Source organism: Echinops telfairi, unplaced genomic scaffold (assembly GCF_000313985.2).
Source record: "Echinops telfairi isolate 266 unplaced genomic scaffold, ASM31398v2 ScPeMD7_23;HRSCAF=83, whole genome shotgun sequence".
Taxonomy (NCBI): domain Eukaryota; kingdom Metazoa; phylum Chordata; class Mammalia; order Afrosoricida; family Tenrecidae; genus Echinops; species Echinops telfairi.
The window spans coordinates 17,461,875-17,488,966 of NW_022103920.1; the positions used below are offsets into that span (position 1 = coordinate 17,461,875).

General features: G+C 48.1%; 1 protein-coding gene across 1 annotated transcript in view; it reads right to left on the bottom strand.

Annotated features, from left to right (window-relative positions):
- Positions 1 to 27,092, bottom strand: part of SND1 (staphylococcal nuclease and tudor domain containing 1) — a 483,020-nt gene that overhangs the window by 430,470 nt on the left and 25,458 nt on the right. Inside the window, exons 2-8 of the mRNA XM_004707793.4 lie at positions 19,575 to 19,724; positions 12,763 to 12,883; positions 8,651 to 8,729; positions 6,612 to 6,772; positions 5,772 to 5,863; positions 4,875 to 5,033; positions 2,995 to 3,101 (exon numbers count right to left, since the gene is read on the bottom strand). Coding sequence (XP_004707850.1) covers positions 2,995 to 3,101; positions 4,875 to 5,033; positions 5,772 to 5,863; positions 6,612 to 6,772; positions 8,651 to 8,729; positions 12,763 to 12,883; positions 19,575 to 19,724 — 869 coding nt within the window. The remainder of the gene's footprint in view (positions 1 to 2,994; positions 3,102 to 4,874; positions 5,034 to 5,771; positions 5,864 to 6,611; positions 6,773 to 8,650; positions 8,730 to 12,762; positions 12,884 to 19,574; positions 19,725 to 27,092) is intronic.

Genomic DNA, 27,092 nt, shown 5'->3' on the forward strand with positions numbered 1-27,092 from the left:
GCTGGTAGTTTGAAACTGTATTTCAAATACCAGTAGGGTCACCCAAGGTGAACAGATTTCAACAGAGCTTCCAAATAAAAATTAGACTACAAAAAACGGAAAAGGCTGTCCACTTCTGAGGAATTAGCCACTGAAAACCTTACAAACAGCAGTGGATCACTGTCACACAGAGAAAACCTCATGACTAGAAAGATCATTCAAACCTAACAGTTGTGAGGAAGGCTGTTATACATAGGTTTGCTATGAGTCGGAACCGATTTGACCATGCCTAACCACAGCGAGAACACTGGACAGAAGACTGACTGATGCGGGAAGCATCCAAAGAAGAGGAAAGGTATACACAATCACTGTGCCAAAAAGTCAACATTCAACCATTTGAGGAGGTATCATGTGACCAAGAGCCAAGAGTACTGAAAAAGTACGCCATGGCACTACTAAAAAACAACAAACTACTCACTGCCATCGAGTCATTGCTGACTCAGAGAACCCTGTGGGGTTCTGAGGCCGTCCCTGTTTACAGGAGTAGAAAGCCGTGGGGCTTTCCTCCTGTGGAGCTGATGGTGGTTTCAAACAGCCAACCATGTGGAACACAGCCCAACTCGTAACCACTACACCACGAGGGCTCTAAAGGCACATACAAAATAACAAAACTCCAGAAATTGGCAGAATAAATACCACTGATATTTTAAAAAACTGATGCAAGGACAGACGCATTCACTGATCTATGTCAAGAAATTTGGGGGCCAACTGCCTGACCAATGAAATGGGACATGCCTATTCCCCAAAAGGGTGATCCAACAGTTTGCAGAAATTATCGAACAATATCATTAAAATCATTTTAATTTGCTTGCAAAAGATAATTCAGAAATGATTGCAGCAATATATTGACAGGGAATGACCAGAAACTCATGCTGGATTCAGAAGAGAAAGTGAACGTCAGATGACTCTGGCTTCAAGCAGATAATACCAGCAAGATTTTTGCCTGTGTTTTGTTGACTACAGAATGGCATTTGACTGTGTAGATCATAACAAGTCAAGATTGTAAAGAATAGGAATTCTAAAGCACTTCATTATGCTTGTGTGAAACCTGTACATAGACCAAGAAGCAGTCACTGAAAACAAGGCGACACTGAGATGTGGGCATCGCATCAGGGTTGTGCCCTTTCACTACACTTATTCAATCTGCATGCTGAGAGTATCTGAGAAAGTGGACCATCTGAAGAAAAGCGGCATCCAGAATGGACGAAGACTCATGGACAGACTGTAGCATGCAGATGGTACACACTCTTGCTTGCTGAAAGAGGGGAGAATTTGAAGCACTTGCTGATGAAGCACTTGCTAATGAATATCAAGGACTGCAGCAGAAAACCAAGGTCCTCACAATTACATCAGTAGACTGACATCATGATGAAAAATTAAAGGTTATTTGCATCCACAGCCAATGCACATGGAAGCAGCATTCAGGAAATCAAATGGCATATTGCACTGGACAGATCTGCGGCAAACTACCTCTTTACAGCGATGAAGAGTAAGGATGTCACTTTGAGGACTGACTAGGGTGTGCTTGATCCAAGTCACGGTATTTAAATCACCTCAGATGTATGACAAAGCTGAAAATTGACTAAGGAAGGCTGAGTGACTAAGGATGCCTTTGAACTAGAATGTTGGTGAAGAACATAAACATACCACGGACTGCCAGAGGAATAAGCAAACCTGTCTTAGAAGTACAGTCAGAATGTTCCTTATAAGTTGGAGTCAACGCATGCCTCATATCATTCCTTATTTCAATCATGCCAAGTACAGTTGTGCAACTGCTACCACATCAGTTTTCAAGCACTCTTTCTACATGGGCTCCTTGACATTGTTTCCCTTTTACTTGCCCCACCACCACCACCACCACCACTACCCTCTACTTCCCTCAACCCCTTACTCTACTTGCTGTCCCTATAGGTTCATTGTGCTTTTGATCAGACAGTATACCTTTCTTGTATATGCCATATCAAATGTCTGAGATTAAGGATATATTTTTATAAATACTTCCAAGTATTTTTGTATACAGGCAGAGAAGAATGCAAAAGAGCTAAGAAAAGGAAAGATGGCCACAGGCATGTAATTCGTGTTCTTGCTAATCTCTTGGATCTAAGTCTCAACAACAAAAATATACAAAATGGTTTGGATTTTATAAAGAATCTTTCAGACCAGTTTATTAGGACCATCATGGTTTTAGGGTTCTGAAATACACCGCATAGCCCTCAGGGCAAACATCAGCATCAGCGATTCGTTGCCTTCTGCTGTCACTCAGCCCCGGAAGTGGTGCCTGGGACCTCCCAGAGCTTCCTCTCCACTGGTCTAGTTACCTGCATTGTACTCTTCACTCATGTCTACGAATAACGGAACATGACAGTTGAATGTTTGGAGTGCGCCTGCCTTCTTTCTTGAACATGTTATTTCTACATCTACAACATTATGATGCACCAAGCAAAAAACATGGCTCTATCACCTCAGAATTATATGAACACTTTCAGTTAAATCACACTTTCAGGTAAACTGGAGCGCTGGGCCTGATATCAGCGAGGAATGGCCCTGATGTAACCCCCACAAGCTCCATGCTTCCAACAGACCTGGTTCCAAGCCCACGCCCCAGCGTCCCACATAGGAGCAGCTCACTTCCTCCAACAAACCTCAAGTGCATTTCATTCTAAATCCCTCAAACCCAAAACATAAACGAGGGACTTGGGGAACAGTGCCCTGAAAACACGAAACCGAAAATCCGGTGAAGAATCATGTCTGAGTGTAGCCCAAAGTCTTCACCCACTTAGAAGTAAGGAAGCCCTTCTCTGGCCGAGCCTGGATGCTAACGTCGGCAGCCCTCGACTGAAATGGCACACCAGAGGCCACAGACACAGGGGAGAGAGAAGGTGGCTGGGTCTCCTTCCCCCTTCCCTAAAAAGGCTTCACACTTTCTTAGGGGCCAGGTTCTCTGCTGGGTCTTACCTCTCAGCTGCCCTCAGCTTTTCTGCGCCCCGAGTGTAAACGGCGATGGACCAGTCCACACAGCGGGCAAAGCCTTCCTTCAGCAGGAGTTCCGTGATATTTCCGTTCTAAAAGACAAAACATGAGATTCTGTTGAAAGAATATACTTCTCCCAACTTCTGGCAGTCAACATCGCCACAATTAATTTTTTATAAAAGGCATCGTGGTTTTCCTTTACTAAGCATAACACCCACACCCACTCAAAAGATGAGGCCCTGCCCTGGGGCTCCTCTCACTGGCCTTGGCACCATCTCCCAGCACCCAGCACAGTGGCGTGCTTGCAAAAGGAGCTGGGGGAACGTTAGTGGCACTGAATGGAATTGACATTTCAATAGCTCTTCTTGCGGGCAGAGGCGGATGCTACTATGTAGCAGAGAGTATGCCCATTCTTGCCTTCCCTGAGATCAGCACTTCCTCCCCTTTTCACAAGGGGACCGCTGAAGAGCAGGCTGAGTAGGGAATAACTAAAGCTACATTTTGTCCAGTGAATTATAATTCACATTCTACTGTGACATTGAGCCATCTGGCAGGGCGCAGTCAGGCAGCAAGCACTCCCAAGCAGCAGACAAGCCTTCGGCACATTCTAAACCGAGCCTGTGAGCCTGCGCACAACTGCCATCGTGGAGGAAGTTCTACCCCAAGACAAAGGAACAGTCCTTTCACCCCGTGTCAGACAATCCCCTGCAACCTGGGGGCCACAAAACCAATTATAACGCGCCTGTCAAGGGGCACACACGGTTACAACTCCAACGAGCATACCAAGAAGCTATTTCTTAAGTGGGTACAGGGAGATGTAGGACAGTGTCAGACATGACAAAATAATAATAATTCATAAATTATCAAGGGTTCGTGTGGGAGGGGGACAGGGAAGGAGGGGAGCTGATAAACAAGGGCTCAAGCAGAAAGAAAATGTTTTAAGAATGATGATGGCAACACATGTACAAATGTGCTTGACACGATGGATGGATGTATGGATTGTGATAAGAGTTGTACGAGCCCTCAATAAAATGATTTTTTAAAAAGAAGAAGCTATTTCTTGCTTAAAAGCAGAGGTAAATGCAAAAGCTCTGAACACACACAAAAATGTTTTTCTACCAAAAATTTTCCTCCATCACAGTTCTTCAAATCAGCTACTTCTTCCAACCTACACTCAAAGGCGCACCAATCTTATCCACCAGTCTTACTGCCACGTCTACAGGATGTCACAGTCTCCCATCCTTTCCTTTGGCGGCCTTGAGGACAAACACTTTTAAACCCATGAAGATCTGAGAATAATTTTCTGGAGTTGAGAAGTAGCACAGGACAGGCCAATTCTATCAGATAACTGATGCCACACTATAAAATGCTTCAAAGTCAGTCCAAGCTAACTCTGCTGAGACAGAGGCGTTCTGGTGACATAGCGGCTTCTGAGTTGAGTTTACAACCACAAGGTCAGCGGTTTGAACCCACCAATCGCTCTGATGGAGAAAGACGAGGGTGGGTCTGTAAAAACGTAAAGTCCTAGAAACCCAAAGGGGGAGCTCCATCTTTCCTAAAGGGTCGTTATGCGTCAGAATCACCTCGATGGACAAACAATAGAAGGACGCGTTGGGAAGAGGAAGGGACAGGAAGGCCCGGGTTGCTTCTGTCAGTTGATTCTAAGTCAAGGCCATTTCATGCGTGCAGTGAGGAATCGCTCCACGGGTTTCCAAGGCTGCGACCTTCCGGAAGCAGATTACTAGGCGTTTCTTCCAAAGCCCCTCTTAAGTTAAGTTCCAGTCACCAACTCTCAAGCTAGTGGCCAAGTGCTAGCCTTCTACACCGCCCAGGCACAGCTCTTCAGACCCCAGATGGACACTTACTGGGTGAAGGATGGTGCCCAGAATGTTCTGGTTGTGGCAGCTTTCCAGGATGATCTGAACATCTCTCTGGAGCAGTCGCGACTCGGTGAAAAATTTGGCTTCGGCAGCAAAAGGCTCTGGTGTTTCAGTGCCATCTGCTTCCCGTCGGAAACTTGGGCACTAAAGCAAAGTGAGGGAGGTGAGCACCAGGGCCTGCAGGTGGGGGCCGGCACACACACAGAACCACCCGAAGCCTTCCAGAGAGCAAACCCAACCCCACCACCCCAACAACACCAGGCCGAGGAAGTTCTCTCAAGTCTGTGAGGCCCTTTAAAAACAAACTAGAAATGTCACCATCTCAAACTTCTCAGTAAATAAGATGAAACTGTCACATTATCATGGGGAATATGATTTGCATTATAGTATAAGATGGTTCTTGGCCATGGAAAAAAATTCACCAATGCCTAGCTTTAAATCCTTAATATTATTTTAAACAAAATGGATGCTTTTAAATGGCTAAAAGGGCAAGTTTTTATGAGTTCAAATTGACTTGCAGGACACAGACAGCTTTGTTTTGTTATTTATATACATTACCACAATTTTTAAAACTGTGTTTTAAATGGGTTCTTACATGAGACAGGGCATATTCAGCTGGCTGTGAGTGTCCCATCTCCTCTCCCCAGGTCTACATTCTCAATCTCTCAGCACAGCTCACTCTAAACAAACCCTGGGAACTGAAAACAGAAGGCCTCCTTCATCCAATCAGAATGATCCACATGTTTACACCCAAACATGTCTACAGCCCTCCACACTGGCCCTACTCGGGTGAGAGAGAGGGAGGTCCCAGTGACAATCTCAACCTATCATCGAGTGCCTCCATCACACCCCAGCCCCGCCCTTGGCCCTGGGTGGTCTGACCTTGATCCCTGACAGCATGACCGTGACCAGGTAGTGGTCTGGGAGGAGCAGGGCCCTGACCACACTGCCGTCCCGCACGTGCTCGATGATGGCTGCATGACAGAAGAAACCGCTTAAGTCATTAGCAAAGTTGTCCCAGTCTAACCACTCACCACCCCCCAGCCCCCTCACACCTTGTCTTTCAGAGACACCCTGCCCTGCGGTGACCCGGTGCAGTACCGGTGGGTCATGAGTTCGCACAACAGACTCTCCACAGACTGGTCATGGGAATTCAGACCAGGCTCCCTTCTGTGTCCTCTGACCTTTCTGGAACCTCACACCTCCAACTTTGTTGTCCACAAGCAAGGCTGTGCATCTGAGTACCAGGTGGCCAGAAGGGGACGTGACCCCAGCAGATGTTCATTAATAATGATAATCATGTTATTTCATTGGCATTGTGGTTAACAAGGTCGTAGGGAGGGAGGGCCAAACTATACAGCATGTCACTACAAGAGGGCAGCAAAAGGTCTTGTAAATTCCATCATCTCCTACTTCCATTTTTCAGTACTTTTTAAGTCCTGTCATATAGTGTACTCCCATAGTATTCCTCCCTCAAAGGTGGTATTTAAATATTCATCTCTCAGAGACCAGGAAGACCCCACTGTGCAAAAGCCTTGTAACAGGAAATGCCCACCCGGCCAGATAAACATACTGCTGCATCTCTACTAGCTGGGCTCAAGCCCCCCTCCCCTGGGATACTAACAAAGCCAAAGAAAGGCTCACTGGGTCTTCTACGTCTCGAGATCCAGAGAGCAGAAAGGAGGAACCCCCAAGGGGCAGCCGTCTGCCCGCCAGCCTCACCATTGACGGGCTTCTGGTGGTGGGAGTCCACAAAGTGCCTGGGGTTCTCGATGGCATACTTGAGGTCACGGATCGTGTGTGACCCGTTGCCCTCACTCCACATCCCTTTCTTAGCTGCCTTCGCTTGTTCCTCACATTCTGAGAGGCGGTTCTGCTCCGGGCTGGAACATGAAACACAGGAAAGGGAGGTTAGTGACGTCACCACAGGAATCTGACCTTTTTCTTCTCTGATAGGCAGTTTCTTCAGCATCTCCTCCCCTGAGAAGACCAAAGCACCCGTTGCAGATCCAAGGCTGAGGCCTAGATCCACCAGGAGTGCAACTTCCAGCGTCTACACTGGCTCCCTCACAAAACCAAGGAAATTCTAAGGGCATTTGCTGAGATGATCCCTTACAGCCCATCTCCTTACAGCCAGCAACAGTGATCACAAGACAGCAAGCTGGTGCTCAGAGGGGAGCCACTCCAGGGGGCAGAACGCCAACTAAGCACCCAGGATTCAGGAAGCAAAAGCCTGCCCCAGCTCAACAGGACACAGAGCAGGGAAGGTGACTATGAGCCATCTCACTCTCTGCCAGTCTGCGAAACGGGGCACCTGTGTATGTGGGTACATGAGTGAGCAGAGTGCCACTGTTATTACAGATAATGAATGACACCCCCAAACTGTTCGATGAGGCCAGCTAAGCAAAAGCAGTTTGGAAATGGAAGGGTCCACCTTCACCTGGAAGGAAACCAAATTCAGTTACGGCTTGAGGCTACAAATAATGGACTCAGGGACAACTCATCCCTGTGCTTTGTTATGTAGACTGGCCATCACTTTGAAGCAACCCCTATTCACACAGTCATCTTCACCTGCTGCACATGGGGCTTTAAAACCATTGAAAAGGCTGGAAGTCAGACTTTGCTCTCCTTGAACACACATAACTGAAAATCCACCTTATCAAGTCAATTCTGATTCACAGTGACCCTTCAGGACAGGGGAAAAGCACCCCTGCTGCTTTCTGAGGCTGTAACTCTTTACAGGAGGAGAAAGCCTCCCACGGAGAGGCACTAGGAATTTGAGAACCATGACTCTAAGGCATAGATTTTGCCTTACATTCTACATGTTCACCCCACTTTATTTCTCACTAAATGTAGCCCTCATATCTGATACATTCCTATATATCAGTGGTTCTCAACCCTCCTAATGCCACGACCCTTTACTACAGTTCTTCATGTGATGGTGATCTCCCAACCATAAAGTTATTTCCGTTGCTACTACATCACTGTACTTTTGCTACTGTTATGAATTGGGCGACCCCTGTGAAAGGGTATGACAAAATACCAATTTATAAACTATCAAGGGCTCATGAGGGAGTGGGGAGCGGGGAGGGAGGGGAAAAATGAGGACCTAATGCCGGGGGGTTTAAGTGGAGAGAAAATGTTTTGAGAATGATGTACAAATGCGCATTACACAATTGATCTGTGTATGGATTGCGATAACAGTTGTATGAGCCCCTGTTTAAATAAAAGGTTTAAAAAAAAAAAAGGGTATTTCAACCCCCCAAAGGGGTCGCGACCCACAGGTTGAGAACCGCTGCTAAATATGCTTGTTTAGTGACTTATTGTAGCCCACAAACAGCGGGCAGGGGCTAAGTTCTGTTCCCGGCTATCTTCTCAGTGTCTGGGCCATAGCTTGGCACCGAGTAAGTGTGCAACAGATAGTGTGGAATGGATGGGTGAGCAAACACTGGGGGACTGAGTTATCTGTGGAATACGACAGAGCCCCAGTGAGCTGTGTGAATATGCAGAACAGAACAAGCTCCTGGGGCTCAAAGCCTGTTCTTAAAGGCGTTGTCGTTCCAGCCACCACCCCAGAATGGGAAGTGACTCCTAGCTCAGAAGAATCCACACCAGCGCAGGAATGTCCCAGAGGCCACGAGAGCATCTAAACCTCCCCGGCTGTACGTAGGAAGGTGAAAGGGATGAAAGTTCAGCAAAGCCAGTTCTGCCTCTCTTGAGCACACCCAGCTCAGACCAGGTCTGGGAGTACCCCGACTTACGTGCTGGCTCTCATGCCTTCTCGCCGAGTGGCCAGGCCCTCTGCCACCAGAGACTCTGCAATGTTTTCCCCGTTGGTATCTGCAGCAGGAAGCGGGGGAGAGAAAGGGAATTAAACGCAAGACCCAAACCGGCCTCCTGCAAGAGGGACCACCCTAACCCTGAGCCCTTCAAGAAGGATGTTGCCAGAGAACCAGATCGGGCAGAGTTGCAGCTTGGAGTTTCTCAGAAAACCTCTTCTCTCAGGATGTGGAGACTGGAGAGCCAGAAGGTCTTTAGGCTTGCTTCTCCAGGCGGTTTCTAATTTTCTAACCCAAGGCAGTCTTGGAACTGCGGGAGAGCAAGTCCCAGGCAGCCCGGGAGCACAGGCAGGCCGAGGGGCAGAAGCCTGGGGCTAAATACACATCCAGCCACTGAGAAGCTGCCGGTCTTAGAAAGCTGACTTAGATCCCTCTCCGCATCTTTAGTAACCCACCTATAAAAGGGGGACAGGACCTGCCTTGCTGGGATTTTGTGAGAAGTAAATAATGGACATACTCCTTGGGCACAGGGCACACAGCAAGAATTTAAACTACTGCCTGCAGCCTGTACAACCAACTAGCCAGGTTCATTTACAAGGGGAGCCCAGAAGGTTCACCCTTGACTACTAATCTAAAGATTAGTGGCTCAACCCCACCCAGTGGTCTTTTGGAAGAATGGCCTAGTGAAACATTTCTGCTAAACCATTTATAGCAATTTCTACTCTGTAAAAGGGGGTGGGGGGGTGGGGGGTGGGAGTGAGAGAGACAGATGTCCATGGGATGCCCCACCTGACAGACTGGCTGCTGCCCTCAGAGGTGCTGCAGGACAGCACCTGGACCTCCATTGCACACATAGCAGCCTTCCAAGCAGGCAGGAGAAATGAAGCAAAGCCTAAAACCCTACCTGGCAAAGTCCTTCCTACCTGGGCACTTGAAACATTAATGCATTTCCCAGCTACTGAAAAAAGCTTTTAGGCTCTGTGCATTCCCTTAAATCTCTGTCTGTCAGCCAAAACGATAAAAGAAGACATCTATGAGGAAATCTCCACATAAAGATCTTTAATATGGCAGAAAACAAGCTCCCAAGTAAACGCTAACGCAGTAGTGGAACTGACAGGGAGTATCAGCACAGAATAAAACTCCCTGAGAATTTTATGCCGTAAACACATCTACTTCTGCAGAGAGAACAAGTGTGCACACCCCCACCCCGACCCCTGACCCCAATGCCCATGCTCCTGCCACAGAGAAGAGTGAACCTCTCCCCCTACCAAGAAATGGCCCTGGGGGAGGAACCATACACCCCTCCACAGGGGGAAGAACAACAGAAAACACGGGGAAGGGAGACAGCGCTTAGTGTGAGAGATGAGAATAATAACAATGTACAATCTATCCGGGAACTTGGGAGGGGTGGGGAGCTGGTAACGAGGGCTCAATAGAAAGTCAATGTCTAGATAAGAATGAAGGCAATGTATGTACAAACATGCCTGATTCATAAATTGATGTATGGATTGTGATCAGAGTTGTGTGAGCCCCCGATAAAATAATTTTAGAAGAAGAAAGAAGGAGGAGGAGGAGGAGGAGGAGGAGGAAGAAGAAAGAAGAAGAAGAAGAAATGGGAAGAAGAAAGAAGGAGGAAGGAGGAGGAGGAGGAGGAGGAAGAAGACGACGATGACGACGAAGACTGGCGAGGAAGGTGAGGAAGGAGAGGAAGAAGAAGAAATGGCCCCGGGAGACTGGCGAGGAAGGAGTTACTCAAGGACCATTCTGGTCCTGAGGCTGCATGTGGCTCACATGACCATCCCTGTTGAGGTGGCAGCTGCGGCCAGACACAGACACACAGCTGTCTGACATCAGTGGTGAGTGCCGTGGTTCTTTCAAAGCAGCAGGAATCCAAGGAATGGAAAGTTACAAGGAAGGATTCAACAAAGGGAAAAGCTGGGTGCCGAGAGGTGAGGGTGGGGTGGGAGCATGGGGCCCAGGAACAAAGGTGAGTGGCCGCACAAGCAGCCAATCCACAGTCCACCCGTCAGCCCTTTGGCACAGAGTTCTCAGAACTGGCGGCCCACCCCCACCACTGAAGTGGGGATCTGACTGCGCCTTCAAACAAGGAGGAAATAGATTCGCCCGCCAAATGTCTTGAGAAATACAGGGGGAAAGGGAATTTATAGACCAAGCATTCTTGATAAGGAATGCATCTGGTCAAGTCACAGTTTTGTCTCCTGCCTTCCCACTGGAGGGTGGCATTTAGAAGAGGTCTACTTTATCCAGAAGTCAAACCAATTTTTTTTCCTTTGACCTCTAGCTTGTCCCCAATTCTCAAATTCTACCATTCTTCCCTGTCATAAAAAAGTGGGTGGCATGCCACAAGAGGGACAAGCGAGGAGCACTAGTTCCGGTCTGAGCCACTTCTGCCTTTAGAATTCGTTTTCAGAGGTTGTTAATTACCTGAGTGAAAATATTAAATGTGGACAGCCATTTCTTTAAAACCGAAAGAGGTCATTTTAATCTTTCCTTCAGCACACACTTACTGATCTTTACCTGACACACTTAGGTTTGCTTTTAAACATTATCATGTTAATGTACCACATTATATCTCATTTTGGCCACTTTAAAAAAATCTTTAAAGATCATTTTAAATGTCAGCTACTCTCAAGAGAAGCCATTTGGCCATTCCAGTTGAAGACCAAGATTACTTAAATGAGCTCTTTGAGGGGGAGGGGGTGTTTCATCATAGAAATATTGGAGCCAGCAATAATCTGTGGTCCAATGAGGTTTCTTGTGGGGTTCACAGAAGATGGGCCAGCTAGTAAGATGCTGAAGTACTTTAGATTATGAAAGCTTTAAACATCTGCATTTTGAAGACAAGGTGCTTCCGTTTGTATTAGATTCCTTTAACCAGACACTACCCACCAGGAATGCATCCGTGTTTTATTTTCTATGCTTTTGGAATTATGAGTAAACAGCAATTTTTTTTTAATTTCCCTTTATGAAACAACTCCAGGTGTGTCTAAAATTTCCCTTTCAGTGGAGCAATTCAGATCGTTTGATTAGGAGGCTGAAGAGTCAATTCTCTGCTGGGTAAGAAACTGGACAAACCCCCACCATGGTCACTCTCAAACTTGCTTTTCTGAGACTTCTCCAACCGGCCTCATAGACTCTGACCCGGATGCTGTGAACCCTGGCAATCTGTGGGCTCTCTTCAGCGCGAACCAGCCAGCTCAGCACCACGCCACAATGAACATCGCCATAATCATTCCAGATGGACGTGACTTATTTCTTGTTCATCTGACAAGCTACCAATTCACTTCTATTTCTGTTCAAACTTCACAATCTTTCTACCCCCTCCCCCTAGCACAAGAGAGCAGAGCACCTAATATCCACCCCATCAGCCGTCCTGCCCAGCTAAGCAACCAGCCGTGTTGAATGTGTGCTCACACACAAATACATGCCTGGAGCACAGGCTCTGCCCCTGGGCGAGGTGTTGCAGAGATACTACAATTGTGCAAAGAAGACAAACACGGAGATCTTCATTGTCTAACGAAGACAATTATGATGAAGAAACTCCAGCTAGGAGAGGGGTCATGGGAAGAAGTCAGGGTTTTAATCCACAGCTATGCAACTCCAATGTCTGTGTCTCTTCCACCTTACTACAAGAAAGAGGGTTTGCAGAAAAACCACAGGCTCCACACAAATCTGTCCTACAGAGTTTCCAGGAGGAAGAGAGCCATGAGCGAGACAAAGACAACAGAGGGTGTACCAGGAGATCGACGGTATTCAATTAGCATCCTAGCCTCGGAGCACAGCATCATTGGGTTCAGCGAGGTGGCGACCTAAACATGAGGAAGAGGCTAAATGGCACTGAGAACCCAAGCCAAGCCAGGCCAGGGAAGCAGGCGGGGAGAGTGTGGGAGGCAGTGCAGGGCGTTCCTCTGCATCCGCACAGAAACAGACCCATGGGGCTTCCTATCAAAGCTGCAGCCAACAGTCCCAGGCTCTCCCCACATAATCCCCACCCCCACCCCGCCCCGGCCATCCATCAGCTGAAATCCATATGGAGAGGAACTTTAGACTTGGAGAGAAACAGATCTGCTCACCTTTGCCAAGGTAGATCATGCCATACTCGCGTCCCAGGTTGGTCTTGTTTTCTATCGTGAAGCACACCTCTTTCCCGATGAGCTTCTTTCGAAGGAACTCTCGAGCAGGAAAGGCCCAGGCCTAAAAGACAAGACAGACGTGTCCCTGGAGAAGTGCCTAGGTGGTTCACACTACAGCCAGCACTTCCGCATCTCAACCACCGGGAACCCTGAGGAAATAAAGGTGCGAACACATAAGGCTGCAACTGGTTGGGGGTGGGGCTGGGGTGGTGAAGGGGGAGCCTCTGGCCAAGGTTGTCATGAGCAAGGGTCTTAGAAACAGTTCTCACCGCTTCCAGACACTGCCAGTGGCACTCGTCCCCCATTACTGTTTGCTCAGTCCATGAATGCAACAGCCAACACTTTTCTAGCACTGGCCATGTGCCAGCCACCATGCTCAATGCTCTGTATTTGTCAACCCACTCCTACGACGGGAAGTCCAGCTCCAGAAATGCACCCAGCCCAGGAACAACCATGAATAATAACTCCCACCACCACTGGCTGGCCTCACTCCAGCAAACGAGCACCTTCTCCGGGCCCTTAAACTAGCAAGGTTCGGAAGGTGTTCATGGCACTACCTCGAATGGTGACAAAGAACCATAGGGTGGGCCTCCTGCTCAGGGTTCACACTGCTTTGGTCAAGACTGGTGGAAGCCAGGGCAGCCTATGCATTGCAGAGCACCCAGATCTCTTACACGGTGGGCTTTCCTCCCAGTAGGATGCAAACAGCGGTGCCGTCTCCTAAGCTGGTCAAAAAACCCCACGCACGGGAGATTTGGTTGCTATGCGACACATACTCTGCCCTTGTTTCCGTTGGCCATGACTGAATCATTCAGAACCTGTTCGCAGACCTGCTCTTCATCTGCTCTGGGCTCTGTCCAGGTGAGGACAAAGTGCTATCACTGCAGGTGGGCCTCCTGCTGAAGGAATAACGTTATTTTCAAAAAGCCACAAAGGGGGAAAGGGCAAAACTATTTTCTCCAAAATACTTCCACCTCTTCTACTTCAATGCAGCACCCCTGGAGCCCTCCATGAAGCCTGGGATCTTGGGTAGCATGGCAGTTGCCACCCATGGAGAAGGGTCATCTGGACAACGGTGACTGACCCTTCACCCCAGTCCAGGGCACTGGCACAGGAGGTGAGTCACACAGCTGGGCAGCAGGAAGCCCTTGTGATCAAAAGAACATGCAGGGTACCCCACCCCACCCATCACTGCAAAGAAGGAGGGAGAGACAAAGTAAAAGAGGCCTGTCACAGATGCCACTGGCACTTTCGAGTCTTAAAATTATATTCTGGACTAGCTCGGTTCCCCCAGGTTCCCTCGGGACAAGCTGGGAGGGAGGAGGGAATGCAAAGCATGAAATCAAATAATAGATTAAAAAGGGAAAAGTGGCAGGAGATAGGCGTATGTTCTCTGCTATAATCTCTCGCAGCCCCAGATCTTGGGATGCCGAAAAGCCAAACGGTGAAGTGATGTCCTGGGGAAAGAGCCTCCCTCAATAAGCTTTGCTTGGACAAAAATGCCATGTGACTTCCTGGAATTCAGATGCCAATCAGAAGGTGGCAACCCCACCAACCTATTGGACTGGTCTTCCACAATCCTGTGACACACCTCACTTCTTCAGAGTTCTAGGAGGCACTGATCCAAAGTAAAAGCTCTCAACGGCACAGAGACGCACCTACCCCGCTCACGGACACTCTTTCCTCAAAGCACTAAAAAGCAAAGGAGCCAATCACTAGCTTGCCATAAATGCCCCAGCCCTAGCCCCTGCCCCACTCCCTTAGAGTAGAAGTAGACACCTAGCACCAAAAATAAGGTGCTGGTTAGGAGTATGATTACCAAGCACGCCACAGAAATAATAATCACCCAACCAGCACCACCTCCTGAGCCTGCACTACTGTAGTGATCAGTCAATTCTGAAAGCATCCTGTTATTGACATGTCGAAGGTTCAGTCCCGAGTGCCCACTAATATCTAAAACCCAGAAACACATTGTTTTCCCAAACACCTTAGAAAAACTCTTGAGACTCGGGTGAAAATACAGCTACCAAGGGTCAATTGACCCTTCACCCCTGTGGGGAACCTCTATTCTTACCAACCAGGCAGAGCGCCTCAAAAAACGTTAAAGGCTTGCTGAATGACCTCATGTTTTATAGCTGGTCAGTCACAGGAGCAAATGAGAGAGAGTTGAACTGGAGCCCTTGTGAAGAACATACATCTTACTCCATAGGAAAAAGGACCCTAGTTTCTGCAGTCTCCTTTCCCAGGTCGGCCATCTCCTGCTGTTCCCTCAGGATTCAGGAATGCAGTAACTGGAGGACAAGCTATTAGCTAAGAAGGGAAGCAATGCGAAGGGTCAGGAAGCGATGCTGGATAGCAACTGGACACCCCCCCCACCCCCCGTGGCCAAGCTGCACCATAGGATGGACTCCTGGTCAGTGTGAGGCTAGATCTGGCCATGTGTCCACAGAGGCTGCCTGGGGAGCTGTCAGCACAACCTAAGAGACAATCAGAGAGAATTCTGCTCAGAGCATTTACCAACTGAGGTCTAGATGGCTCCAGAGCTCTAACCAAGATGTCAGCGCCCTTTAACTGGTTGAGACCCGACTGTCTCTTCCCTTTAAAACACCTGGCAGCTTCTCTCCACTCCCAGACCCAAGCATGGCTCAGACAGTGACCGTGGTGGAGTGGAATTTTCTTTCCAATCTTCTCTATGGACCAAGAAGGAGCCTGGACCCAGAACAATTTAGAAGCTTAAAGCCAACTACTTCTAGATATGACCTAATGTGCAATATGTCTTGTCCCCCACCGAAAATGCCCCTATACCTGACGTGTATATGCCACTGGCCCGTCTCTGCTCTCTTCTCCACCACCTCAACCTTGAAGTGCTCCACTGAGTGTGGACTCTTACATTCATTTCTATAATTCCTACGAAACCAGCACACAGCTATACAGACAGCAGGAGCTCAAGAAATGTGTGGGAAATAAATATATAAGCCCCACAGCGCCCATCAATGCAGTATCCAGGCTGCCTTAAGTAGCTAGGCAACGCCAGGGATTAGCTGCAGCAGGGCAGTGGTGGCCAGGGACAGTGGAGTTGCTTTTATTGCCACAGGTCTTAGGAGAGAGCCGAGTTTCTTTCAAAGAAGAGATCTTGATTGAAGAAAGGCAAGGAATAACCAAGCGAAGGAAATTTGGAACAGTGATTCAAAGGGAAGTGTGTGAGTAACAATAGCTGATGTATCTTGACTCTGTGTGTGTGGGGGGGGTGGGGGACACAGAGAAATGAAAGCCCAAGAAAAAGGCAAGCGCAAGCGCCTCATTGCCCGCTCCCCACCCCCCACCCCACGCGTGCACGAGAGAGAGAGACACACACACACACACACCACCACCACTCTCTCTTCCTGCCCTGAGGAGCTGACAGGCTACAAGAGAAGGTGAGTGCACCTGGAATGAACTGTCATGCAGGCTATGGGTCTGAAGGGAGATGCTAGGTGTGACTTGAGAGGTGCTCAGCAGGCTACATGGGTGGGGGAGGAACTCTGGTGGTGGGAGCAGCCCAAGGGAGGCATAAGGAGGCAGGAGAAGAGCAGACACTTCAGCTTGGTAAGGCTTAGCTCCCAAGAAATGACTCCTCACAGGTGGGCACACAGCCCGCAAGAGTGATGAGGGATTAACACTGAGCAAGGGAAGAGGTGAGTGAGGGAAACCATGTTTCTGATTCGGGTTACCAGTTGGGACACTGGTGACATGTCCCAGAGCAGGTGCAAAACCAGGTAGGGGAAAACAACATGCGAGCGGGTGAAGAGTGACCAGCTCCTCAGGAAGGTGGAAACGGGCAGGGGAAGGTGACATCTGTAGTTCTCAGATCCTTCCTGTCACAGAGACTTCTGGGCAGTTACTAGGAGAAGCTGAGTGGGGTCGGGTTGGTCAGGAAGGAGACAAAAGCACAGCAAGCCCTGTACAAACGTCTGCCTGTGCGGAAGGAGGGCCGGCCCGGCCCGCGACACACTGGCCTTTCAGCTCTCCCAGTGCTGCTGACACGCCCAGCCCTGTTTCGAGGGACACAGCGAGGATATTTCACAACAAGTGCCAGCTGGGCTCCCGTTTCTCTGTCCTAGATTCTCATCCATGACACAGGAAATGAATACCCAGCCCTTCTTTCTCAGAGGTGGCACAACTTCTGCCTTCTGGGAAAGTGCCCGGTGACCAGTGCCAGCCAGCCAGGTCAAGACCATGCCCACAGAAGCAGCCAATCCGTCACACATCACACAGGAAAAGGCCAAGTTACAATGCGTGACATCTGAGAAGTCCTGAAAGGGACTCAGCAGCCGGGGCGGGGGCCACCTGGAGGGGGGCTGGCAGGGGCGGGAATTGGAAGTAGCCACGGTGGCTGCCCCAACTAGCACTGATTGGGCATTTTATCAACGCAGGCTGAGGCGTTCACTGTATCTTGTTTAGTTATCACTGGGCTGCCTGGAAGTATACCTTGGTTTTATTCCCAAAGTCTGCGGTCATCAATGGTGAGCGAAAAAACCCTGGGGCACTATAGGCTAAGCATCAGGCCGCTCACTGTGAGGTCAGAGGCTCACCCCCACGAGCTGCTTTGCAGAAGAGATGTGAGCCTCTCCATTCCCACGAAGATTTCTAGACTAGGAAGACCTACTAAGGTCCCTAAAAATAGGAACCAACCTGGCGCCAGTGGGTTGGTTTGGGGGTGTCTATAGGATCGCTATGAGGCGGCATCGACCCGATGGCAGTGAGCGAGAATGAAAAAGAACCATCTTGCTCTATTCAGTCATCACTGCAAAAGCCTACTGGAGTCTGACTTCCAGAAGAATGATAGGTCATTTTCTCTGATTTATAAAATGTTGCTTCACTGCCTTAATTCAAGCAAAATGCCATTGGTTTCTTTGATTTATTGTGATTGGCTGTTTTGTTTATTATGAATCATTATGCATAAACAAAATGTTCTGCTGAAATGAAAGGCCCATGCAAGCTCCTGCTTCCATACCCCTACTCCAGCAGAGGTGAGCTGGGGGTCCAACGTGCCCAACCAATGCCATCAAGTTGGGAACAAGCCAAATAACTAAAGCCAAAAAGCTCATGTCTGACATGCAGAGCATTATGGGAGCAGAGCCAGGAGCTGATGCATTCTGGCTTTACAGCATAGGAGCCAGGGCAGTGAAAGGAGGTCTCACAGCAGCCGGCAGGAGCATGAGAAGCCAAAGGCCGATCACAACCAAGGCCACATGCCCGGCACTGGAGCAGGGAGGCAGGAAAGGCGGGTGAGGGCTCAGAAGTGGCTTTGTAAATCACTGTAACACTGTAACTACTATGGAACCATAAACTGCCTTGAGAGACTGCTTTGAAAAAGAATAAACACCTAATTCCTCCTCTGAAAAAAGATCTATTTACACAAATCTTACAGTGTCATGGGGTTCAGAGATGTCTTTAGAGAGCACATGGATGACAGGGACTCAAGCATTTATGCCATTTTTACACTATGCCACAGTGGCATACGGTTACACATTGGGAGGCTAACTACTAAGTCAGCAGTTCGAAACCACCAGCCTGTCTGAGGGAGAAAGACAGGCTTTCTACTCCCATCACGAGTTAACAGTGTCAAAAACCCACAGGGGCAGTTCTACCCTGTCCTACAGGGTCACTATGAGTTGGAATCGACTCGATAGAGTCCGTTTGGTTTTGCCATCTGCAAAATGAAGAGAGGCGTGCGTGTGTGCATACATGCATGTGTCTGCTTACACAGGTGTAGCTCCAAGAGGAGACATAAGTAACATTACTTGTCTCTGAGTAGAAGAGCTAGATAGTTCACTGTACATCTCCTGGAATTTTGAGCATGTATGAATAGTCATCACAAGTAAATTAGTAATAAGAGAAACCCCGCCTAAACCAATGATGACCTCAAATAGCTGTGACCACCCGGGATATGCTTCCAGACTCCTGTAAGGGTGGAGGGAAAAATCAAATCCCCTGCCATCGAGTTGACCGTAGCTCATAGGTTTTCTGAGACCAGAGAGCCTTATCTTTCTCCAGCAGGGGGTTTGGGGTTCAAAGTGTAGATTCTGCTGTCAGCACCCGAACACCTAACCAGCAGTACCACCAGGGCTCCTTAATCTAAGGTTTGAAAGAGGTGTGAAAACACTGGCAAACCCAAGAGGGTCTCTCAGCCTGCAGGGAAAAGCATGAGATAAAGTCCGAAGACTGGATTTACTGAGAAAGGGATTGAATATATGAACAACAGGTGCAACCCATCTGGAGAATATCCTGTGAGAGAATACTCAAAATACAGGACCAAAAAAAAATGCACCCTACTGAAGAGACAGCCAAAATGTGGCACCTCTGCACAATGAACAATCACTCAGCCCAAAAGAGAAGTGAAGTCCCAGACACGATGAACGGTATGCCGAGTGAACTGAATCCAGTTATGAAAGGGCAAAGACTGCCTGAGCCCAACTGCATAAACTATCTGCATGGAGCACACGTAGAGACCACTGCCCATGGTGGGAGGCAGGGAAAGGAAAAGAAGGGCTTCTTGGTTAGGGGACGTGGAGAGTCTGTGATGTGAAGACTGACAGGGGACAGTGGAGACACAGATAAAACTGACGGTTGAACAGCATGATGGACACAGTCAAGGTTGCTGGATTGCACATGTGAACAAAATTAAGCAAGAGATCTATTTGTTGATGTGTGCCATGAGAGACTGGGTGCGAGCGGGGCCACGGCCTCAGGGCAGCACAGGGAGCACCCACCTCGTCAGGAGTATCCTTGGCCTCAGGTTGTGCCACAGCTGCCCGGCGAGCGAGGTTCCCAGCTCGAATGTTGCTAAGGTTGATCTGCCGCTCAGGAGGGGGTCCACCGCGGGGCTGCCCTCGGACGATGATGGCGCACCCTGAGAGGACCTGGGGGGTGGGCATTGAAAAGAAAGAAGATTAGAGATCTAGAGAAGCTCCCTCCATAGTGCCAGTCCTTCAGCAGCCTTACAACTGCAGCAGCATGTGGCACCTCAGAGGCAGCATGTGCTGAATGACTACAAAAAACAGATAAAAAGGAGGGCTTTCGGGTTTATGAGGGAAATACCTAAAGGAAATCTTGGGCCAGATTTTGAGAGGATGGATCCAGAAATACCAGTAAGAATTCAGCAAATGATGGGAGGGTCCTGAGATTCACCAGTGGAGTGAGGAAGCATGAAGGCAGTAACGGTCTTTTGCTTCTCCCCAGCAAAACGATGGACGCGCTCTTTCCAGTCACCAAGACATCCGTTGTCTCCCTCCCTCCACGTGCCCTGTGGCCCCAGGTAGTGCGTGCAGTCACTGTATTTTGGCTGCTCACTAAAAGGGTAGAGGTTCAGCTTGACCCAGAGGTGCCTCAGACGACACACCCAGGGATCTAATTCCCTGAAAACCCTACAGAACACACAGGGGGCCCCTGTGAATCAGAAAAGACTCAGTAACTACTGGTTCCCTCCGTCCATCCTCGGGCTGGTGCTGACAGTGGAAGTCTTACGCCAGAAGTCGTAAGTCAGAAGTACAAGTCAGAAGTACGGAATGTCCAGCCCAAGGGCCGTATCAGGCCCACAAAGTCATGAAGCCCAGCTAACATCACACACCTCACCAAAGAACAGCCATTCCAGCCATGACATTAGGGGTGAATTAATTACACGCTTGACCAGTATGGGCCCAAGGATGATGATATAAATATCCAAAAGGCCCTTGGCAAAAAAAAAAAAAAAGGGCCCCAACCTGTCCCATGTGAAAGTGGAACAGAAAGATGAGGGACCCACTGAGCAAGCAAGAATGAATGTGGAAGAGGAGATCAAAGTCAAGCTGCGCCGCGGACGACACCGCTCATAATCTAGGCCAGCAGTTCCAACGGCCCTTTCACAGGGGTCAACTAAGACCATTGGAAAACACATATTTCACAATATATAATTACTTATTGTTTTGTGATTAATCACTGTGCTTTAATTATGTCTAATTATGTTCAATTTGTAACAATGAAAATACATCCTCCATATCAGATATTTACATTATGATTCATAACAGTAGCAAATTTACAGTTATGAAGTAGAAACGAAACTAATTGTATGGTTGGAGGTCACCACAACATGAGGAACTGTATTCAAGGGTTAGTAAAGGCATTAGGAAGGATGAGAACCACGGAGCTAGGATGAGCGAGCAAAGCCCAGCCCAGTCCCAAGAGAATGAATCTGCTAAGGACGCGTGAGCGCTCGGCTTGCAGCAACCGTAGAGAATCTGCTGAGGCTCCCAAGTTCTCCAGCTCTTTCCATTTTTCTACGCAAAGGTGCCAGGCGCGGAGTCCACTAGCCAATGGGAAGAGAGCTCTCAAGCTCTTGCAGGGGAGGAGATGGAGAGACTGCACCTGGGAGACAAGAGGCCATGAGCAGGAGGGCTCAAGATCTGCAAGACTCAAGTCCATGCTTACAAGAAGGAAGCGCTGAAAGGCTCCTGGGAGGAGGCTGGCCAGTTGTGGCAGTATAGAACTCTGGGGCAGACAAGACCATGAAGTGCTGGGTAAAGGCAGCTGAATCAAAGAGACTGCAGAGCATGCCTACAGACATCCCCGTGGCCAAGATTGCTCCTCCACCACGCTCTACTTGAAATGCTGCTGTGAATTATTCACTGACACTCGCATATGGAGGAAATCAGTAAATGACTGAGTCACCACCACCCAGGTGAGCTAGGCAACCATGCCAGCACCTTGGGCTCTTGTCAGGCTCACTCTCCACTGACAGCCTTCCCTTCCCCTGATGGTATCCTAAGCATGACAAAGGCCCCTCCTAGGCTGGACTGCACAGCTTCTCCATCTCAGCATACACCCTAAGCAGCAGGGCTGTGCTTTCCTTCCTAGTCTGACCGCTGTATAAAGAGACCCATACTGCGTGCTCTTCCACCGCTTCCTTTGTTTCCCACACCACCCCTTTTTTGGTGAAACTCCTGTTGAAGAGTTGAAACAAAGTGAGGTGAAGCATGTTAAGTAAATCACTACAGGTTGCTTGTGTTCATTGCTGTGTAGTATTCAGTGCAGGCACAGACCATAATTTATTTACCCATCCTACTACCTCTATATGGAAACTGAACAAATCCATGCAACCCAATTAAAAAAACAGTAAGTAGTATTCCAATGACTCTCTTGGCATCCCTTGGATCTTACACCCCACACCATGGGCTAAACAGCCCCCTGGCCACCCCATGACTGTCTGCCAAATCTGACTTGAAGTCCGGCTTTCTCTTCTCTTTTCTTGATTAGATGTTACTAGCAATTAAACCCAACAACTTCCAAGTGAACAATCTCCATAGCAGTCTTAACTGCAAATATGCCCTGGGCATCTTCCCAAGGAACTGACATTCCAAAAAAGACAGGTTCTCAAGCAAAGGCAAGCCAGGGACACAGGCCTATCAGAGCAAGGATGCTTGAAGTCCCTCAAAGGAGAAGGACCCAGACAAAGAGACTCTCGGCTTTACAAGAAAAATGAGAGTTTGGATCTGGCTCATGTATCGTGGATTCTTCTGCACAAACCGCAGCAACAAAACACACAAAAGTAGCAGACAACACTGCAGAATGCCTGCCTGGAAACCACCATGTCCATTTCCCAAGCAGGGCACAGGAGTAGGCTTACAGGATGCAGACAGATAGGACAACTCTCTCCAATGCCTGCTCACCCACGCCAGGCAAACTGTCAGCCAGTGAGTCTAATTCCCAGAGACCTGGGACCCACAGCTGACTGTAAACAAGGTTCCTTTGGGCTTAACTGTGCTTGCTTCCTAATCCAGAAGAAACAATTTCACTTAGATCTAGGTCACATTGTTCCCTCTGGATTAGTAAATTAAGTACAATTCCCTGATGGTGCTGTGGGGTAAGTGTTGGACTTTTAACCTCAAGGACCATAGCTCAAAAATACCAGCTGTTTCCTGGGAGAAAAATGAGGCTGTTTGCCCCCATAAATATTTATAGCCTCAGACCTTTTATAAAGTCAAAATCACCTCAATGACTGTGGATTTGGTTTTGGAACAAATACATACTGGGTAATCCGACTCTGCCCAAAACCCTCTGGTAAACCCTGATGGAAAACTCACCCTGGTTGAGTAAGGGAAACCCTGCTCCGTGAGTGCTGGCCACACCCAGGTGCACTGGCCTAATGTTCTATAATTTATCCCTCGGTTCTAATATCCATTGCAATGGCTACGCGAGACTCAGACAAAATCCATGCTCATTTTATATGCAGCAGGACGCCAAACCAGGGCATCCTGTTCGCAAGCACTGACAGGTGAATTCCATCAGTATCTTCCCTTACATTCTTACCAGAGCCAGGTCGTTTGGTAAGAATTAGAGACTGGCGAGAAGGGCCACAGACAATAATAATTCACTGTCCCCGCACCAGAACTTACTCAAGTCTGACAAGGGCCACAGAAGAGCTCACCAGCAGAGTGGCTGGTAAGAACGCCCTTTCTCCCTCACAACAGAAGGCAGTGCCTCCAAGGGTTCTTTCTGCCTGGGTCTGTGAGTACTCTCCTGACTCAGTACGCACCCTGGCGAACATCTGGTGCACAGTAGCTGTGCACTGGCTCCTCCCTCCTCCCCAACAGCTACTGTGGGGACTACTGTCAGAAGTTCTTGGCACTGCTGTACCAATTACCATATATACTCGTGTATAAGCCGAATTTTTCCAGCACATTTTTATGCAGTCTTGTGGTAAAATTAGATGCCTTGGCTGATATTTGGATCAGCTTATACTCGAGTATATACGGTATGCCATTCAAACAGGAGTCAATGCCTAAAAGAGCATTAGAGGTGAGTTTCATGTTCAGTTGCTCTACGCCTTTGATACTGCTGAGTTTACAGATTCAAGCAGGAGTCTCAGCTCAGCCATCCAAGCAACAAGTGGGGCAGTGGCTGTGGCTGGCAAGGCTATTCTTGTTTGGGGACTGTCAAGTGAACATCTTTCCCTGGGCAGAGGTGGGAGGCAGCCAAGACTTTGAAAGCAGGTGGGTAGAGACGTGAGAAAGGGCATATGGCTAAGCGCTTACTGACTACCTGAAAGGCTGATGGTTCAAACCCACTCAGAGGCGCCTTGGAATAAAGGCCTGGCAATCTGAAAGGTCACAGCCTTGACAACCCTCCTATGCACACGAGGGGTTGCTATGCTTGGATCTGACTGGCTCGGGTTTCCAGTTTGGTAGACAATGGCAAAAGGAAGAGCCCTGTTTCTGTTAGGGAAGAACCACTTCCCTGCTATCGGCAGGAGTGGAAATCTTCCAGCACACTACACCTTCTTTTCTTTCTCACCATTTCATCTTCCAAGAACTGCTAAATGTCCATCCCCTACCCTCCTTGTCAGCAGCCCTTACTCCCAGGCCTTCCTCAGGAACAATATTTCAAGGCCCCTTCAGTTAAAAGGTTGGGTTGCTAATTGAAAGGTTGGTGGTTTCAGCTGCTCCGATGGGGAGAAAGATGTGGCCATCTACTTCTGCAATGACTGACAGCCTCAGAAGCCCTACAGGGCAATTTTACTCTGTCCTATGAGATGGAATCGATTCGTGGCAATGGATTTAGGTTTGCTTTCCCCATCAAATAAAGTGAAGGAAAAATAGCCCCAAGGGGAAAAATACTTAAAATGTCATTAGGTCAAATATGAAAAGGCTGAAGGGTCTATAGATCAGAATTAACATCTTTCATGTCCATAATCACAGCAAGTCATTTTTCCTTTCTGAAAGACTTGCTATCGAAGTTGATTACTTTTATCATTTTATTCGCTGACAGATTCATTCCCTCAATTCTAGCCAGAGGTACTGCGTGCCCCCTGTGTACCAGGCACTGCTCTAGACAACTGGCACACAGAAATCTCTGCCCGTGGGAGCGGACATTCACTGAGAGGAGGACCACAGGAAGTCAGGCAGTAGATGGCTTGTTTATCAGAATTTTAATTCCTAACAAGTAATGTTAAGATTGAGAGGAAAGTGTCACCGGAAATTGTTCTGCCAAAGCAGTACTGATTCATGTTGCAAACTTCCATGGATGCAGTAATTATCCTTAATTGCTAATTTATAGGGCATGGAAAGCAAGTCATATGGTAACTGCTCTCTCAAATTACATTAATAAAATGACACATTCTAGAAAAATGATCTTCACCCTACCTGCTTCAGCGGGAGGTTTGTGGAAACAGCTGCCACCACCAGTCCATTTGACTGAGATTATGAATTAGCCATTTCTCAGCTCTGCAAATAAAAGTGGCAGTGGACGAGTGGGGAGCGAAGGACCTGGCTCTGGGGCACGAGTCGGAGGGCAGCAAGGGCTGAGAGCAACCAGCTGGGAAGGAAAATGGGACCCCAACTGTTCGAACCCTACTCAGAGGCTCATGGGAGATGACCGACAGGGAGCACTGTGGGCCCCCACTCCACTGCTGCTCACCAACAGGTCCCCACATGACCGCGCGATTCTGACATGGGCTCATTTAACTCCTCAACTCCCAAGACCCTGACACCAGGAAATTGGAACCGAGGCACCCAAAACCAGCCCTACTTGATTTAAGACAAAGAAACTGATGATTTCAAGTAAGCCAACAGAACCACTATTTCTCCCCAACCCAAGAGCAAAAATCCTCTCTGCCTGAGAATGGAATGGTACTGGCTCCGCCAAATGGAAGAGCTCCGTGGGTAGAAAAACAGCATCTGACCATATGAAGACCGGAGACACTATAGATTGTGGTAAGACACTATAGACTGTGGTAAAATGAATGCGTGCAGCCACCAGATGAAATATTGCCCCAAAAAATGAGACTCAAAAGAAACCCACTCACTGCGGTCATGAGATTTTCCAATAAAGGTTCCAGGACAAGTCGGTGGACAACAGTATTGCTCAACAAAAGGTGCTAGGACGAGTGGAGAAGCACAAGCACAAGAATGAAGGTAGACCCTGCCTCCCACCGTATACAAAAAATGAACTGGAGATCTCGATGTAAGAGCTGAAACTACAGAACTCGTAGATGAGAAGCCCAGGTGTAAAATCACGATCGAGTCAGGCAATGATTTCTTGGCTATGACACCAGGAACACAGCCAACCAACAAGAGCAATCAGTACACTGGACTTCATAGACACTGACATTGTTGTGTTTCGGAAGAAAGCATCAGAAAGTGAAAAGACGAAACACAAGAGGTAGAACTATTTTGCAAAGGATGTGTGAGAAGATTCAAGTACCCAAAATTGACAAAGAATTATTAGAGGTCAACAATAAAGACAAATAGCCTGATTGAGGAAAAAAAGAAAATTGAATTGGCATTTTCCCAGAGAAGATAGACATAAAGGCCAGGGACCGTTGGTTCACCACCATTACTCCTCAGGGGAATGACCACATCAAAACACTGCAGACACCACGTACACGCACCAGGGTGGCTATCCTCAGACAGAGAGACAATAACAAGTATGGGCAAGGAAGTGGGAAAATGGGAAACACCATCCATAGATGCTGGTGGTGTGCACTGCTTTAGAAAACAAGCTGGAAGTTTCTCAAAAAGTTACGCACAGAATTGCCATATAATCTAGTGAATCTACCCCTCGGACATCCCCGAGAGCAATGAGAACCTGTCCTCCTCCTCAACTCCCCATGCAATGGGTGTTCCCAGCAGTGTTACTCACAACAGCACAAACTGGAAACGATTCTGATGTCCACCAGTTAACAAGCAGATACACAAAAGGAGGTGCATCTATACAATGGAACACTACGCACCCGATAAAGGGTTACACTGCGCACACAGACTGTAATATGGCCGAACTCTGAACACTGTAAGGTAAGTGACAGAAGCCAGACACGAAAGGTCTCACCTGGTTTAACTCCATTTATATGAAATGTGCACAACAGGGAAATCCAGACAAAAATAAATTAGTTGTCAGGGGCTAGGGGAAGAGGAAGGTGGGGATGAACTGCTAATGGGCACGGGGTTTCTTTTGGGAGTGACGAAACTGCTCTGCAGTTAGGTACTGAGGGTGATTGTGAATGTAGCAAAAATCGCTGATTTATATGCTGAGTGGTCACATGCCATGGCATGTAAGTTACAGTAGTACAATTTAAAAAAAATTAAGACCTGTTATGGAAGACCAAAAAAAAGAAGACACGGAATGTCTAATTCATTATAGATGATACCCTTATTTTTACAAAAGGAGTAAATGCTCAGCTGAACCACAAAAGACAAGGGAGCAAAAAGAAAGGAAGGAATCGGACTCAAACAAAAAGTTAGGCTTGATGATTCATCAAC